The 18,708-nt window shown below is 34.1% G+C and overlaps 2 protein-coding genes across 2 annotated transcripts; one reads left to right on the top strand and one right to left on the bottom strand.

Moving 5' to 3' along the window:
* Positions 1-11,266: 11,266 nt before the first annotated feature.
* On the bottom strand, positions 11,267-12,349 carry LOC127091990 (uncharacterized). Its single transcript, XM_051030755.1, has one exon. It carries the CDS (start codon positions 12,347-12,349, stop codon positions 11,267-11,269), a length of 1,083 nt encoding a protein of 360 aa, XP_050886712.1.
* A 3,548-nt stretch (positions 12,350-15,897) lies between these two features.
* Positions 15,898-17,266, top strand: LOC127091984 (NADPH-dependent aldo-keto reductase, chloroplastic). The gene is made up of 4 exons (XM_051030746.1): positions 15,898-15,909; positions 16,324-16,490; positions 16,606-16,693; positions 16,928-17,266. Exons 1-4 carry the CDS (start codon positions 15,898-15,900, stop codon positions 17,249-17,251), a joined length of 591 nt encoding a protein of 196 aa, XP_050886703.1. The 3' UTR covers positions 17,252-17,266.
* Positions 17,267-18,708: the final 1,442 nt, after the last annotated feature.

Below are 18,708 nucleotides of genomic sequence, written 5' to 3'. Positions count from 1 at the left end.
CATCGCACACCTATCGGTTTCTTTCCAAGTGGTAAATCGACCAACTCCCAAGTACCGCTTTCTCAATAGATTCCAGCTCCTCTTTCATTGCACATATCCACTTAGGATCACTTAAGGCTTCTTCCTCATTTACCGGTTTGGATTCAGCCATAAGCGCGAAATGAACAAAATCACCATCGTTATTCACTTCATTATCTTGGAATCTTTCGTAATCTCGGAGTCTATGAGGAAAGGCTATTTGCCTCACTGGTCTACCATTATTAACAACATCATTTTGCGCTACTGTAGGTACTGGTACAGCGGTGTCGGAAGCCTCTGGATCAGTGATTTCAAAAAACTGCTGCTGCTGTTTTTTTGTGAGTAACCGGTTACTGCTAGTAGGGTAATCGGTTACTGCTGCATTTTCTGCACTTTTGACTTCATCAAAAGTCACATCCCGGGTTATGACGATCTTCCGATTTTTTCCATTGAATAACTTATACCCTCCAGTAGAGTGATATCCTACAAATATCATCTTCTCACCCTTATCACCCAATTTCTTCCGAAGTTGGTCCGATACAGGACGATATCCAATCGATCCAAAAATGCACAAATGATTCAAATTCGGTTTGAAGCCACTCCAAGCCTCTTTCGGTGTGAGTTTCTCCAGCTTCTTAGTGGGACACCTATTCAACAAGTAGGTGGCTGTAGACACGGCCTCACCCCACAATTCTTTAGGCAATTTTTTTTCCCACAAAGCATACTACGCACCATGTTCATTATTGTACGATTTTTCCTCTCGGCAACCCTGTTTTGTTGAGGCGTATACGGAGGCACCACCTCACATACAATTCCCTCAAGATCATAAAACTTCCCAAACTCACTAGAGGTATACTCACCTCCACCATCCGTTTTGAGAATTTTGAGCTTCCGACCGCTTTGGCGCTCCATCATGGATTTGAAGTTCTTCAAAACTCCAAATACCTCATCTTTTCTCTTGATAAGATATGTCCAAAGCTTCCTACTAAAATCGTCAATGAACGTAACAAAATATCGATTGCCACCATAAGTCTCTACTTGCATCGATCCGCAAACGTCGGAACATACCACCTCAAGTAAGCCTTTGGTTCTTCGACCCACATCTTTGCTAAACACATTCTTGTGTTGTTTAGCCTTCACACATTCCTTACACAATTCAGTTGGAATACTAATGTGTGGCAGCCCCATTACCATTTCACTTTGTTGCAACATTCTTAGATCCCTAAAATTAAGGTGACCAAGACGATAATGCCATAACCACTTATCTCTACTTGCCGCGGTAGCTAGACAATGATGCTCCATAACCTTTAACTCAACCTTAAAGGTTCTATTGGCAGTCATCGGCGCTTTTAGAATCAACACACCATTTGAATCCAAAACGCGTAAAATCTTGTCCTCCAAACGAATTTTGTATCCTCTTTCAAGTAATTGGCCAATGCTTAAAAGATTACACTTAATTCCCGGTATATACAAGACATTTTTTATCCTTGAATATCCACCATTCCTTTTTCCGATCAAAACATTTCCTACCCCTTCGGCGCTTAAAATGGTGTCGTCGGCAAATTTGACTTTACTTTTTGCCGCTTGATTGATTTGCACAAACCAATCTTTTCGACCTGTCATATGTGTTGAACAACCGGAATCCAAGTACCACTCATCTCTCCCTTGGACTCCATCACGAACGGTAATCAATGCACTTCGATCCGAATGCGTTTTCTCGCTATTTTCCGGAACGGTACAGCTGTTTTCCCGCAAACTGTCACTACTGTAGTTGCTGCCTAGAACATCTGTAATGCCATAACTCTCCTCCGTAATCATTACTAGAAGTCTGTCCTCATCATCTACCTCTTCCCTAGCAACCTTGGCTTCATTATTGTGATTCTCATTCGATTTACCACGACACAAATTTGTTAAGTGTCCAAACTTTCTACACTTGTAGCATTGCACCTTACTCATATCACGCTTCTTAAAACCATTGCTATGACCACTATCCTTGAAGCTACTTTCACCCTTTTCACTCGTCGAATGCTTTGAATTTTGCAAATCGTTTGAACCAAAATTCTGAAATTTTGATTTACCTCTCGCCGCAAATTTTCCTTTCGACCTCTTATTCTTTTCATTGAAACGCGCTTGCAAAGCAATCTCTGCTTTGGCTTTTTCGGCGCCTCTCTCATCCATCCTTTGTTCATGTGCCTCTAACGAACTTTGCAATTCATCCTTGCTCAAAGTTGTTAGATCCTTTGATTCTTCAATAGCCACAACTATGTTATCGAAACGCGACGTTAACGAACGCAATACTTTCTATACAACATTCTGCTCAAGAATCGTTTCCCCATAAGATTTGATTTGATTAACTAACCGGGTAATGCGCATAATGTAGTCGTTGATCGTTTATTTGTCTTCCATTTGTGTTAACTCGAACTGTCGCTTGTAAGTTTGTAACCTTACAACCTTCGCTTTGACGGCACCAGCATATGCTTTCTCCAAGATTTCCCATGCTTGCTTCGCCGATTCACAATCGCCGACCTTCTCGAAATTTGCGTTATCAACACATGAATGAATCAAGAATAGGGCTTTGCAATCCTTCTTCTTCTCTTCTTTGTGTGTAGCTCTTTGAATATCGGTAGCCTCTGCCCCTAATTGTGTAACTCCATTGACGACGATCTCAAGCACCCCTTGATAAGCAAACAATACCTTCATTTGTTTCGCCCATTTATCATAGTTCTTCGAATCAAGAATCGGGAGATTGGTGGGAATTCGATCATTGGAGACGGTTGTCATTGTTGCAGCGGATTAAGATCAATAACCAGGCTCTTGATGCCAAATGTTAGAACATAAAGACTCAAATTGAAGGTTTGACAATGGTGGAAGATAAGAAATTAGGGAAAATGAAGTTGAGAGAGAGTTAGAGAGAAAAGAGTGATATTAGATGAATAGTAATTTTGACATTAATTGGAATTGGGAATATTACAAGAGTATTTATACATTGAGAGAATAACAAAAATACAACTCAAAAATACAACTAAAGTGACTCAACAATTAAATTATGTTAGTGTTTGGAAAGGTAATAACAGAAATTTAATTGCATTTAACAATTATGAGCATGTCAAATATTGTTTCAAAACTTAAGGCGCTAAAGCTTGAGCTGCTGAAAGACTTACTTCATTCATTTAGTATTACTTTCTCTTCCTTCACACTTCAGTCAGTTTAAGATATCCTATAATTATCAAAAGGAGAAATGACCTTAATGATCTCATTTAATTTTGTATGCAAGGAAAGGAAATGTTGAAGCAAGATAAGACATAAAATATTCATTTTGTTGGAACCTCTAAATACAAGGGCAAAATAATGAGCCCAAGAATGCAAATGTAAATGTTCAAGCACAAAAGAAACAAAAACATGTTGATAACTATTTTTCTTTTTTTGCAAAATTTCTGGACATTTGAAGAAAAACTATCCTAAATAACACGCTTGACGTGCAATGAAAGGTACATTTCATACTTTTGTTTATTCTGAGGTCAATTTAGCTTCAATATCTTGAAACATTTGGTGGTTAGACTCTAGTGAAACTACTAACCTCAGTGTTTCAATGCAGAATTGTCTGAACTACCAGAAGTCAAATGATGTTAAAAGATACATCTATGTTAGAGATGACATATTGGTGAAAGTGGAAGCTATAGGGCATTTAACATTACTATTGTTTACTATATTTTATTTGGATTTGAAAGACACTTTTATGGTACATTCATTTAGATCAAATTTAATTTAAATTTATTATTTGGATAAATCAGGTTATTTATGTTCATTTGGAAATAATACATTCAAGTTATCTTTCAATTCAAATATTATTGGAACTGGTTCACTTATGAGTCATGATAATCTATATAACAAATCCTCTTATAAAAGATCTTTCACTAAAGGTCTTTCATGAGCACACTGCTCACATGAGTGTTTTACAGAGGAATGTTTAGTTTAGTGGGAGTTAGTCAATTGTGAATTTTATGTTCTATGTTTGGTATTATGTATGCATACTTTGATTTTGAATATTTTTCTGGTTTATGAAGTTTGATATTCAGCTATTTGTACTTTGTACAATAAGGTTATTGAATGATCTCACTAAAGTAAAGTAGGAACAATTGAAAATCGACATGCGCATGCCACAATCTTGTGATTTTCATGCTACACATTTCATGATGAATCTTTGTCATTTAATTATGTCACTATTAGTAATCATTGATGGATTTAGTTATGATTGATATAACGAAAATCACTTTGGTTCTATGTACTGGCATGACTAATGGACAAGATTATTTGGATATGCTTGAAGTATATATAATGGCAAATTTTGAGCTCATTAAGTCTAACACGCGTGTATAGTTACATATGTGATCAGTGAGAGATTTTAGAATTTTGAGTGACAAATGTAATATTACATGTATTATGACCGTTATTTAATTATCCAAAATTAAAGTGGTCTAATTGATATTAAGTCTTTGGCTAAGAGCATATATGTCATGAAAGGTTATTGTGTGGATACCATAAGTCAATCTCCTAATTTGACGAGGGGCAAATTAGAATATTGAAAACTAAGTAATAACCCTAAGGAAGTTATTTATATGAGTTATGATCCTCATTTATAGAGAGACAATCAATATTGTTTATCAGATTTTTTCTCTTCATTCGCATTAGGAGAGAATAAAAAAACTCTAAGTCATTCTACAAATCGGAAGATCACATACTCGTAAACATTCAACGATACTAATAATTAATTCATGTACGCTTCCGCTTTCATTCTCATCTTGTATTCGGATATGAATTCATAGGATATGAATTTGTAAGATATGAATTCATAGAAATTAGTTCAAGATTATGTTCTTAATTTCTATATGAATGAATCGAGATAAATAAGATAAAAAACTGAAAAACTGATTATGAGAAATTTCCAAATTTTCTTCTTATAAGAAACCACCATATATTATATTATATCGTGCTTTATGTTAATTTAGATTTTTGAGAATAGAAATAGAAGTATATTAGACCAAGAAAAAGTATCCGACTCCAATTTCCTAGCAAACACATGTTTGATTGAGTCAATTAAGCATAAATCTTTGATTGAGAATATGGAAAGTAATGTTTGAATGAATTTCACATTTTCATCCCTCTCATTATAAATATTTTATTTGAGTTGTACACATATTTTAATAAAATATTAATAGTATTGATTTTAATATTAAAATGAGTTTTATTTATTAAAATAATTTTATTAATTACAACAAATAAAAACATAATACTCTAAAATAAGCAAGTAATATTATATTATATTTTAAAGTAACAACTTTAAAAAAAAAATACAGCAAATGAGATATTTATTGTTTTAAGTTTGCATTATGAAACGCGTGATTGACAAATTTTTTATATGTTTTATTTTTATACCAAGCTTTCTTTTTCTTTTTCGTTTTTTAGTGAACTTTGAAAAAAAAGTTAGAATAAGTAGTTTTCAGATTATGTTTAGTAGTGCTATGAAGACTCAATAAATAGATAGATAACGCAGAAAATACAGCAACCAATCACTACTATCACCTTTCATGTGGATTGTTTCCTGTACTTTAATTTTTCAGATTTTTTTTCCAAATAAATACCAATAAAAATAATCAAGATAATAAATTCTCATGAAAATGTCAGGATGAGAGAAGTAAATTATAATTTTTTACGTAGTAGTAGTAGTAGTAATAATAATAATAATAATAATAATAATAATAATAATATAATAATAATAATAATAATAATAATAATAATAATAATAATAATAATAATAATAATAAATAATAATAATAATAATAATAATAATATATAATAATAATAATAATAATAATAATAATAATAATAATAATAATAATAATAATAATAATAATAATAATAATAATAATAATAATAATAATAATAATAATAATAATAATAATAATAATAATAATATAATAATAATAATAATATAATAATAATAATAATAATAATAATAATAATAATAATAATAATAATAATAATAATAATAATAATAATAATATAATAATAATAATAATAATAATAATAATAATAATAATAATAATAATAATAATAATAATAATAATAATAATAATAATAATAATAATAATAATAATAATAATAATAATAATAATAATAATAATAATAATAATAATAATAATAATAATAATAATATAATAATAATAATAATAATAATAATAATAATAATAATAATAATAATAATAATAATAATAATAATAATAATAATAATAATAATAATAATAATAATAATAATAATAATAATAATAATAATAATATAATAATAATAATAATAATAATAATAATAATAATAATAATAATAATAATAATAATAATAATAATAATAATAATAATAATAATAATAATAATAATAATAATAATAATAATAATAATAATAATAATAATAATAATAATAATAATGTTTAGTGAATTGCTTTGGTAGATTAAAGTCACTTTTCTTTGTTTTTTTTACAACTATAATCACATTTCTTAAATTTTACAAAGAGGTGCATGTTTGGAATAGAGTTTCACAAAAGTGATTTTCACATATTTGATTATTCTTAAATATAATTTAGTATGTTTCTCAAGTTGATTCTAATTAGAAGTAATACTTATAATTTTTACGTTTAACTTACTTTTACATAAACTTATCCAAAAATAACGATAGTATGTTTAAACCATCAAAAAGTTATTTTAATTTAAAAATGGTGTCTTGAAATAATTTAAGTTTGAGTTTAATTGAAATGCATTGACAGTGTAAACATATTTTATACTGTCAATTAATCATGGCCATTGATTTTTTTAGAGAAGTTTGACTTTTTCAATAATCACATGTAAAGTAACCCAAACGGGTGATTGTGATGTATTGACAGTGTAAAAAAATTTACACTGACAGTGCATAACAATTAATCTCTTTAAGTTTTATTATTATTATTTTTATTATTATTATTATTATTAATATTATTATTATTATTATTATTATTATTATTATTATTATTATTATTATTTATTGTTGTTGTTATTGTTGTAGGAATTCAAGTTTGAATGGTTAAGTTTCATATCAACTAGAAATGTTGGATTTATAAGAGAACTGATTCATACTTTCATTGTCTTAAGATTTTAGGTGGATATGTGATGTTAATGTCTCTTGGATACTGAACGTTTAACTCATTGACACTACCGATATTCCCCGTACTCAAATGGTATCAGAGTCATGGTTAGACTCGATGGGGAGCGGAAGTGGATCCTGTGAATGGTTAAGTCTCATGATAACTTCTCGACAAGTGTACCGATAATGTCAAAATAATACTAAAAGATATCGTCTCTACAGGGATTGTTATTTAACAACAATAAGATTGTGCGAATAATAAAAGTAATTATTTTTTTGGGGTGGGGGGAGTTTTAATGCGAAAAGTAAATTTGTTATGAATTCAAAACGAGAAAGCAACTAGGTTTTGCGTGAAACCCTTGTTTATTCTCAGTTGATGTTTAATGCATTATATGGATGGTAATGTTATATTTTCACGGTGAACTAACAAAACCATTGTACCCAATCCTTTGGTGTACAAATCACTCACTTTTACTAGAGGTCTCATATCCCTATTCAACCGGCTTAAGTGAAGTTAGGCGTTGTTACAATATGTTAATTCAAACACCACTACTAATGGTGTTCTCTCCCTGTTCAACTTGCAAAAGTGGATTAATTGTCATAGTCCAAACTCATTGGCTTTGGGTCAATAATCCCCACTCGTCTGAAATCATATTATCAGTGCGTCCCCAAATAATAAGCATTAAGAACAAAAGCAATTAAATAAAAAGATAACTTCAATTATCCACTTAATATCAAATTAAACATATGATCCAACAAGTTGATTTTGAGATATTGGATCGAACTCTAGTATGATCAAAGGGCAGCTTCTTGGTTCGACAATCCGACAGGATCATTAGCATGACGTCGAATCTGGTCACATGTTTTAGTCGAAGTATGTTAGGATTTTTAGCATGTGCAATTGGGCCTGTTTGTTATGCCCAATTGTTTAAGTTAATTTGTTCTCTAAGTTAGCTTGTGTGATGGGTCTGTGTGTAAAAACCCATTAGTTTAGTGTGTTAGTTTTCTTATAAATAGCATATTAGTATCTCATCATTGTATAACGCAAATCCTAATTAGGGTAAGAGAGGTTATTTGTTATTCTGCAACACTTGTAATCTTGTTTCAAAGAGAAAGCAAAGAATAGTAGTTTATAACCAACTTGTTGTGTTCTTCTTGGTTCCCTTTTTCTACCCTTGTGGGTTTCTTACCGATCAAGAAACTGATTATACTTTATTATTACGGTATCATTTTCACAACAAATTGGTGTGGTGAGCATGAAGAAGATGCCCTCAACAAATTATGAGATTGAAAAGTTGACCAGAGTGAGCAATTTAGGTCGGTGGCACTTAAAGATGAAAGCTCTACTGGTTCAGCAGGGTTGTTTAGAAGCGTTGAAGGGAGCTGAAGCCATTGATGTTGACTTAACAGACAAATAAAAAACGTTTATGATAGAGAAAACCCATAACGCCAACTTATTAAGCCTTGGTGATAAGGTTCTTCGATAGGTTTCGAAGGAGACGATGATGTCAGGATTATGGGTGAAACTCGAAAGTTTGTACATTACCAAATCGTTGGTCAATCGCCTCTACCTGAAGTGAATTTCTGGCATGCAAATCCTGGATGTCGTACATGATGTCACGACACATGGGTCAACACATTGTCACACCACAAACAATATTAGGATTTAAATAAAAGCACGAAAGAAAATAACACAACCAATTGTTAATCCAGTTCGGTGCAACATCACCTACATCTGGGGTTACCAAGCCAGGAAGGAAATCCACTATCATAGAATTAGTTCAAAGTTCTAAACAACCTTAGGTTTTACAAACTTCTCATCTAATCTCTATCCGTGGACTTTTTATTTAAGACTCTCCTAGATATGAGACTCCTCTCACTTTCCTTTGACCATACAACAGATACAACAAATTATATTAGAAAACACAATCCACTCTTGCTAAAAGCTTCTAAGGGATCGACAATTACAACTCAATAAACCAGGTCCAATTCAAGTATTAAGGAGATACTCGAATGACTCACACAATTCAAAGACACTAAACCCTAACACAGACAATATTCAGAGTTGCTTCGAAGCCTTCTTAGGTTTAGAAACAATTTATAGATAGAAATTGAACGACATGGGCTTTGGGCTTGATTCATAGCTGATCCAAGGACTCTGCACAATCTTCTGCATATTTGATTTCAATCAGATCAGATGTTTCCTAAAATGTTTTGACATATTTACTTCGTAAACAAGTCAAGACAAAACAATCTTTTGCTTTTTAGAAAAGGCTCTACTTGACTCACATATTTCGTGAACTAAATCTTCAGCGTATCTTCAGATATCTTATAAAAGAAAAAAAATCTTACAAGATACTAAAACAGGTCACACTCCAATGTTGAACCAACATGTCAGGACATCTTATTCAACATTTGACTAGAATACTTGTTTTTCCAAAATGCAACCAATCACTACATACCAGACCTAACATACTCCCCCTTTGGCAAATTTTGGCTAAAACAACATTTGCATAGACCAACAAGAATGAGGGTAAGGATCACAGCGACAAACCATCATACAACCATAAAAAAACCTCCCCCCTCCAAAAATAAATCACCAAAGGCAGGTGCAGCAGAAAAGAATATTTTCTCACACTAGAGAGATAAACTCTCACACGAAGAACCCGCTTAATAGAAAAATAAATTCTCTATAGTTAGGATGTCAGGACATGTTTCCTGACATTATTATAACTAACAACCCACTCGAAATAAGTCTATTATCATAGGCAAAAAAAATGCTCCCTCTGAGTAGCAGATCCAAGGGAAAGAGCTACTCCCCCTCCATACGTACTCCCCCTCCATACGTACTCCCCCTTAGTGGATAATAGACACGACAGGCTAACAAACAATCAAACATAGCTACATAGTTAACCAATCACAGGAACAATAACTACTCCCCCTTTTTAGCCAAAAAAAATGACAAACACAACCAAACATCGGGGTTAGAAGAGCAATCAAAAGATAGGTTACAGACCAAGAGCACTATAAAGTGCATAAATATTCAGGGCATAGCCCATACAAAAAAAGAGAAGTGCAATCAACACATAGAAGAACCAGAGCCAGAGTGTTTCAGTCTTCATCCCTACTGGTAGTTTGTTCATCATCAGTTGCATCAATACCTTCTTCATCTGCATCTTCTTCACCTGTTCCATCACCTTTCAAATTTCCTTCTTCTTCAGACAAGCCCTTTATCAAAATTTCAAGCCTACTCTTCCTCTCGGTACAAATTTCCATAGTTTCGTCCAAGGTCTTGCAGGAATCTTTTAGATCATCAAGGATTCTTGTTCTAGTAGTAGGCCTGAAAGATTTCTAGCCAGATGTCATAACAATATCTGGAACATGTTATCTAGTGAACAACCTATAATGTAAAGATAACGGAGGGTCTCTTTTACAGATACTATCAGAACTGATCAAAATACCTGGGTGTTGACTCAATATAACACCACATATCAATAAGGGAAAAACCATTGGCATGTTCGCAGCATAAGAGGCAACATGCTTCATAGTTTGATCAAAGACATAGGATCCAAAAACAAAACTTGATTTGGTCCCTATAACATAAATGAACTTACCCAATCCAATAGAAATGTTGGAAGTATGATTAGTTGTCACCCAATTAGTAGCTCCAATTTTGTGAAGTACAACATAATTCACACTCAAATCACTTGCTGACAGCTTCCCTTTCCTTGGCCATTCCTTTACTTATTTAGCAGTAATCTCTCTGCACGTAACATTGTCAAAAACTTCCACTTCAGCTTGTTCTTCTTCATTTCTTCCCAAAAACCTATTTATGATTTCAGGAGAAAAATCTACACATCTTCCTCTGACATACACTTTTCTAAACTCCTTTCTCCTATTGTTATCACATTCCTTAGAGATATTCACAATAAATTCTTTAGCAAGCATTTCATAACACTTGCCAAAGCCAGTTACAATTTTCATTAACCCGGCTTCTTGAATCAGACTCATCACCTCTTTGCGTTCAAAAGCATATTTGCCCAGTTCTCTTTCCAATGCTAGTCTTCTTTGATAAATAAATTTCTATTTTTCTACATTCTCCATATAGTGAAAGTAAATTTTGTCAATTGGATCTTCAGGAATATTTGCTGGAATCTTTTTCCCAGAAGCTTGCTTTCTGGCAATAGAAACAATGTCCTGAATATTATGTTCGACATCATGGTCAGATTCACTAGACTCAGAAGGAAATTCCTTCCTCTTAAGAGATTTCTTATTAGAAACAGGAGTAACAACCTTGCTCCATATTTTTGTAGGGTCAACATTTGTTCTTCTCTTGAGAGATTTAGAGGGTGTGTTGGAGGATTTAATAGCTTGACCTTTAGTGTTCTTCAACCTTTTAGCTATTCCTGGAGCCAGTCTTTGACCGATGGGAACATCATCATAGTCCAAATCCTCTATATTCACTATGTTAGTAGATTGATCCTTTTTCTCTAAAGAGTTTTCTTCTTTGTCAGCCAGATCACCAGACATCCCATCAGACTCCTCTTTGTCTTTCAATTTTTCAGGAGACAGAGTAGACACATTGACATCAGATTTATCCAGAGGGGTTTCAGTAGTGTTATTAGGTTGGGTCAAGGATGTGGAGACATCCAATACAACACCAGTCTTGGGTTTAATACCCAAAATTTGAGAGATCAGAACACGAATATTCTTATCTACGTCATCTCTGTCTGCAACAATCATGATAGATTTACTCAAAGTAGTAATAGACCTAGGTTTATTACTAGTTTTAGAGGCTTCAACATCTTCCATAAAATTTGGCATAATAAGACATTCTTCAGAAGCACCAACATTAGGTTCGACATTAATGGGATCAAGGTACAGGCTAGTCATATAATGAGGTTTCTTTACAGCAGTAGAAGGTTCAAGAATTTTAACATTTCTAGCAGCCATGGATGGAGAGTAAGAGCTACTTACTTTGGAGGGATTTCCTTTTCTCGAAGAAGATTTTCTAGCCTTCCTTATAGGTGTTGCATGGCCAGGAACGACCACGAGGGGAATGTCATCAGTAATGACATCAGAGAGATTTATCTCAGTATCAATATTTTTAGGGTTCGATTGCTTCTTGGTGTGCTTTATAGGAGTAAAGGCAGAAGGTTGATACATTTTGGAGATTTTAGGTATGGACTTTAAAGAGAAGATGGAGAGATGAGGGTGGCTGAGAATAAAATTGAGAGAGAGATAAAGAAGGCAGCGTGAATGATATTAATAGAGTAGCTAGGATGGCGCATTGGGAAAATAAGGAAAGTTTGTATTGATATTCCTTGAGTTTTATGCACCATTAAATGGAGGGAAGATAAAATTTTATTTCCATATCTCCATATTAGTAATTGTTATAATTCTTCAAGCATGCAAATGACCAATTCACCCCTTAACTTTTCAAACTGATTTGTATCTAAAGCTTTAGTGAAAATATCTTTCAGTTGCTTCTCAGTGTTTACATGCTCAAAAGTAACAATTTTGTCTTCAACAAGATCCCTGATAAAATGATGATGAATATCAATATGCTTAGCTCTGTTGTGCTTAATAGGATTCTTGGATATGTTTATAGCACTTAGTTGTCACAATATAATGTCATGACATCTTGCATTGTATTCCTCTAACATTTGCTTCATCCAAATTAATTGAGAGAAGTTACTTCCTACTTCAATATATTCAGCCTCAACCGTAGATAATGACACACTATTTTACTTTTTGCTGAACCAAGATATAAGATTATTTGCCAAGAAAAAACATCCTCCAGAAGTGCTCTTTCTATCATCGACACTGTCTGCCCAATCTGCATCACAATATCCTATAAGCAGGGAATTTACATTATGAGAATACAACATTCCATAGTCACTAGTTCCATTGATGTAATTCAGGATCCTTTTCACTTGAGTAATATGAATCATTTTGGGTTCAGACTGATACCTTGCACATACTCCAACAACAAATGTAATTTCAGGTATGTTAGCTGTAAGATACAACAAACTACCAATCATACTCCTATGCGGACTTTGATCCACATTTAGACCTTTTTTTTTATCTTTAGTCAATTTCAAGTGGGTTGGTACAGGTGTCCTTTTATGACTGGCATTTTCCATGCCAAACTTATTTACTATACTCTTAGCATACTTGCTTTGAGAGATAAAGATAGTGTCATCCATTTGTTTGATTTGGAGCCCAAGAAAGTAAGTCAATTCACCAATAATACTCATTTCAAATTCAGATTGCATCTTCCTGACAAAATGTTGGACCATCTGGTTTGACATCCCTCCAAACACAATGTCATCAACATATATTTGAGCTATCATGAGTTTACCATGCTCTTCTTTAACAAACAATGTCTTGTCTGTTCTTCCTTTCTTGTATCCATTATTGACAAGGAACTCAGTGAGCCTTTCAAACCAGTCCCTAGGTGCTTGCTTTAATCCATAAATTGATTTCCTTAGTTTGTAAACATGATGTGGAAAGTTAAGATCTATGAACCCCTTGGGTTGTTCAACATATACTTCTTCTTTTAAGTACCCATTTAAGAAGTCACTTTTCATATCCATTTGAAATAGCTTAAATTTAAGCAAACAAGTCACTCCTAAAAGTAGTCTTATTAACTCAATGCGAGCAACGGGAGTAAAAGTCTCATCAAAATCAACCCCTTCAATTTGAGTGTATCCTTGAGCAACAAGTCTAGCCTTGTTTTTGGTCACAATTCCTTTTTCATCAGATTTGTTCTTGTAGATCCATTTTATCCAAATAACATTCATTCCTTTAGGCCTAAGAACTAAGTCACATAATTCATTTCTTATAAACTGCCCTAGTTCTTCTTGCATAGCATTGATCCAAAATTCATCAGTCAAGGCTTCCTTCACATTTTTAGGTTCAAACTTTGAGACAAAGCAAGCATTTGATATTACATATCTAGATCTAATGGTGACCCCTTCATTAATATTTCCAATAATGAGTTTTGTTGGATGATCTTTCTGAATTCTAATAGAGGGACCTTTGTTGACTTGATGGTTTTCTGGTTCAGTGCCCCCTGGTTCACTATTTGACTCAATAACTCCCTCATTTTCAGAAGTGTCAATCTGCTGAAATGATGTCCCAACATCTTCATTAACATCAATCCCTTTTTCTGTGATATTATCATCCATTACAACCTTGATGGATTCCATCATGGCTTTAGTTCTGGAATTAAAAACTCTATAGGCTCTGTTGTTTGTAGAGTACCCCATAAATATTCCTTCATCACTCTTGGGATCCATCTTTCTTCTTTGTTCATGATCATCCAGAATGTAGCATTTGCTTCCAAATACATGAAAGTATTTGACAATAGGCTTCCTTCCTTTCCATAGTTCATAAAGAGTAGCTGAAGTACCAATTCTTAGAGTGACCCTATTATGAATATAGAAAGTAGTATTCATTGCTTCATCCCAAAAATGGGAGGTAGTTGCTTGGCATGAAGCATGACTCTAGATGATTCTTGTAGAGTCGTGTTCTTGCATTCAACAACTCCGTTTTGTTGAGGGGTGATGGGAGAAGAGAACTCGTGACCAATACCTTTAGAGGAGAAAAATTCAGCAAATTTTCTATTTTCAAATTCCTTCCCATGGTCACTTCTAATCCTAAAAATTCCGCATTCCTTCTCTCTTTGAAGCCTTTGACATAAATCTTTGAAAACCTCAAAGACATTTGATTTTTCCTTGATGAAGTTCACCCAAGTGAATCTTGAAAATCATCAATAACTACATAGGCATACCTTTTCCCACCAAGGCTCTCGACCTGCATAGGCCCCATTAAGTCCATATGAAGAATTTCCAGAACTTTTGAAGTGGTCTGATGTTGTAACTTAGGATGTGACATCTTGGTTTGCTTCCCAATTTGACACTCACCACAGACTTTACCCTCTTCAATCTTGAGCTTAGAAATACCTTTGATGACTTCTTTTGATACAATCTTTTTCATGCCTTTCAGATGTAGATGTCCAAGTTTTTGGTGCCACAGGTTGACTTCATCTTCTTTTGATATCAAGAATATGGAATAATAGTTAATTTCTTGAGATGTCCACAAGTAACAGTTGTCTTTAGACCTGACTCCCCTCATCAGAAATTAATTTTTCTCATCAGTGATCAAATGCTCGGATTTTGTGAAATTAACTTTAAGACCCTCATCACATAGTTGACTGATACTAATTAAATTAGCAATTAGACCTTTTACCAATAGGAAATTATCAAGACTCTGGAGTCCTGTATAGGCTAGTCTTCCAGCTCCTTTAATTTCACCTTTAACCCCATCTCCAAAAGTGACATAGCCGGTTGAGTAGGACTTGATGTTCTCCAAGAACTTCTTGACACATGTCACATGTCTAGAACATCCACTATTAAAATACCAGTCTTTTTGAGTTGAAGCTCTAAGAGAGGTGTGAGCTATAAGACTAGTGTTGACAGGCTTGGGTGTCCACTCCTTTCTAGTGTTAGGTACCATTTGATTAGCCCTAGGCTGTGTTGGATACCTAGGATAGCCATACATAGGGGTGGACATAAACCGCCCACCCGGCCCAACCCGGTGAAACCCGGAAAAAAAAAGAATTTGGGCGAGTTGGATCGGGCTAACGGGTCAACCGGGTTACCAAACCGGGTTAAAGGGGGTTCAAAAGAACGGGTCGGGTACCAAAAATGGACCCACGGGTACCCAGACCCGCCCATCTACGAAACGCAGCGTTTTTCCTTTCCAGACTCTCTCACTCTCTCGTTCCCTCACTCTCGTTTTTCCTTTCCAGACTCTCTCACTCTCTCGTTCCCTCACTCCACCCGTTCCAGATCTTTCACTCCCCTCACTCCACTCGTTCCAGATCTTTCACTCTTTCATTCCAGTTAGTAACTCTTAGTTTCACACACTCTCCGTTAAATCACTCTTAGTTAGGATTTTTTAATTAGGGTTTCTGAATCTAAGGTTTTTAATTTAGGGTTTATGATGATTGTTGTTGTTACAGGTGATTAAAGGCTTTGGACCACTCTACAGGTGATTAGAGTTTGTGTTTTCTCAACGGTGATGCGATTTTATGTGTGAGGTAAATGATTAGTTGACTTCTTCTTTTGCAGATTGGCTCTGTATTGAAGAAACTGTTTGATGATGGTGTTGTGAAACGTGAAGATTTGTGGATTACCTCGAAACTCTGTGCTGTGAATAATGGTATCGGTATCGGCATCTTCCGATACCGTTTTGTTGGGTCCGTTTTTGCAGTATCAGACGGATTTTTAAAACCGTGGTTTTAGCTAAATGAGTTAATTAATGATGCTGGTAGAAAAATAGTTTTATGAATTTGTTAGTCTCTTCTTTGCTGTTCAGAAACTAAGGATTTAATATGAAGGTCTGTACTGCAGGAATATCGATCATGCTCCGGAAGATGTACCGCCAGCATTGGATAGGACTTTAACAGACTTACAGCTTGATTATGTTGATTTGTATCTTGTATGTTATAACATATCACTCATTCTTTACATATTCTCCAATTTCTTGCTTGGTTATCTAGTATGCTGCATTACTTAGGGGCTTTTATCTTATTCATTCATCTTTTTATTTTTTATGTTTTCTTTTAGATGCATGTAGGATTTATTTAATCTAATTTCAAAGTCTGGTGGTTTAATAGTTTATTTGGAACATGCTTGATTGAATAAATGGTAACTGTTGACTCTTCCTTTTCAGATCCACTGGCCTGCTCCGATGAAGAAAGGATCAGTAGGTTTCAAGCCTGAAAATCTTGTGCAACCTAATATTGCCAGCACATGGAGGGCGATGGAATCACTCTATGACTCTGGCAAGGCACGGGCTATAGGTGTAAGCAATTTCTCCACCAAGAAGTTGGGGGATTTGCTGGAGATTGCTCGCATTCCACCTGCTGTCAATCAAGTCGAGTGTCATCCTTCTTGGAGGCAGGACAAGCTGCAGGTTTTTTGCAATTCCAAAGGTGTCCACCTCTCTGTGAGTTTTGAAATCTTGAATGATCATTATTTTGTTTCTGCATATTAAATTGGCCTTTTTCAAGAAGCCTTTCTGTTAATTGAAAGTACAAACTTGAAATGAACCTTTTGTTCAGCTTTTGCAGGAGTTAAGAACTCGGAACATTCCTAAGGTAGTATTTCTTCTGCTGCAAATGTCAGTTAATACTGCTGTTTGATAATTTTAGATTAACTCATGGGTAGCAGTAGGGCCATCAATGAACACATATAAAATTTTGCCCTGTTATGTTTGAAGATGTTCTGAAATTTTTTACTCCGGATGTGTCAAATAGCATTTCAGGAAGACCAAGGTTGGTGACAAATTGATTTTTAATTTAATGTAATTTAAAGTTACTCTTCCCTGCCCTAGAAGAAGAATTTTCAAATATGTACATTCCCTAAACAGTTTTTTCATCGAATCATTGAATTTATTGACTACAATCAGTATATTTCTGGTCATGTCTTGAAAACCTACGTGTATGCTAAATTTTAAATACTGAGTTGCTGCTTGCTTATGCGAATAATGATCTGTCAAGTGTTTGTACATGGGCTGATCGCGTCAAGTTTGCTCTTCGTTGGACGTCTGCTTTGCATTTCGCTGACACTCCTCCTTAGCTTTGCAATTTCCAATATGCCAGTATGTTTCTTTTTCATTCTTATTCTATTGATTCATTGTTTACTATATCATGTCACAATCCGACATCTCAACTTGCCGGATTTGTTAGATGGGCAAATCCATTGATCTAACTTAGATCAATGGATTTAAATTCAATGACTCTTGAAGTTTATGATATGATGCACATCTCAACCTGCCGGATCATGTCACAATCCGACATCTCAACTTGCCGGATTTGCAGGAGTTAAGAACTCGGAACATTCCTAAGGTAGTATTTCTTCTGCTGCAAATATCAGTTAATACTGCTGTTTGATAATTTTAGATTAATTCATGGGCAGCAGCATGGCCATCAATGAACACATATAAAAGCTGAATTAAAAATGTTATATTTAGAATATGAATTTTCTTATAGACATTGGATCGATACTGCAAGCTTATTACCGTGTAACTTTTTAGGTTGGCTATCCCACGCTTAAAGCATTTGCTGAGTTTGTAACTCAATTTGACATGCCAAGTGGAATAAAATTAAAGAAGAAAGATACAGATTCTTTTGAGTTTGGACGGGCCTTTTGCCCTGTTATGTTTGAAGATCACGGTATTTCATTCAAAACCACTTTAATTTTCTCTACATCTTTATAATCTTGTACAAGTTTTTTTACTCAAATTATTCTGATGCAGAAAACATGGTCAGATGAAGTGGCAGATTGGGAAGCATGCAGTTCTGATGAGACGACATGTCCAAATGTTTATGCATCTGAAGGTGTTAAGGATGCTTGTCAATACGCATATAAAGACGCCCCTGATGAGACGACATGTCCAAATGTTTATATTATCTGAAACTTCTTTTTGTAGCCATTTTGCCAAGAGGCTGG

This window comes from Lathyrus oleraceus, chromosome 1, assembly GCF_024323335.1.
Source record: "Lathyrus oleraceus cultivar Zhongwan6 chromosome 1, CAAS_Psat_ZW6_1.0, whole genome shotgun sequence".
In the NCBI taxonomy this organism is placed as follows: Eukaryota; Viridiplantae; Streptophyta; class Magnoliopsida; order Fabales; family Fabaceae; genus Lathyrus; species Lathyrus oleraceus.
The sequence above is the reverse complement of the archived record's forward strand: the minus strand, read 5'-3'. Positions and strand labels throughout refer to the sequence as shown.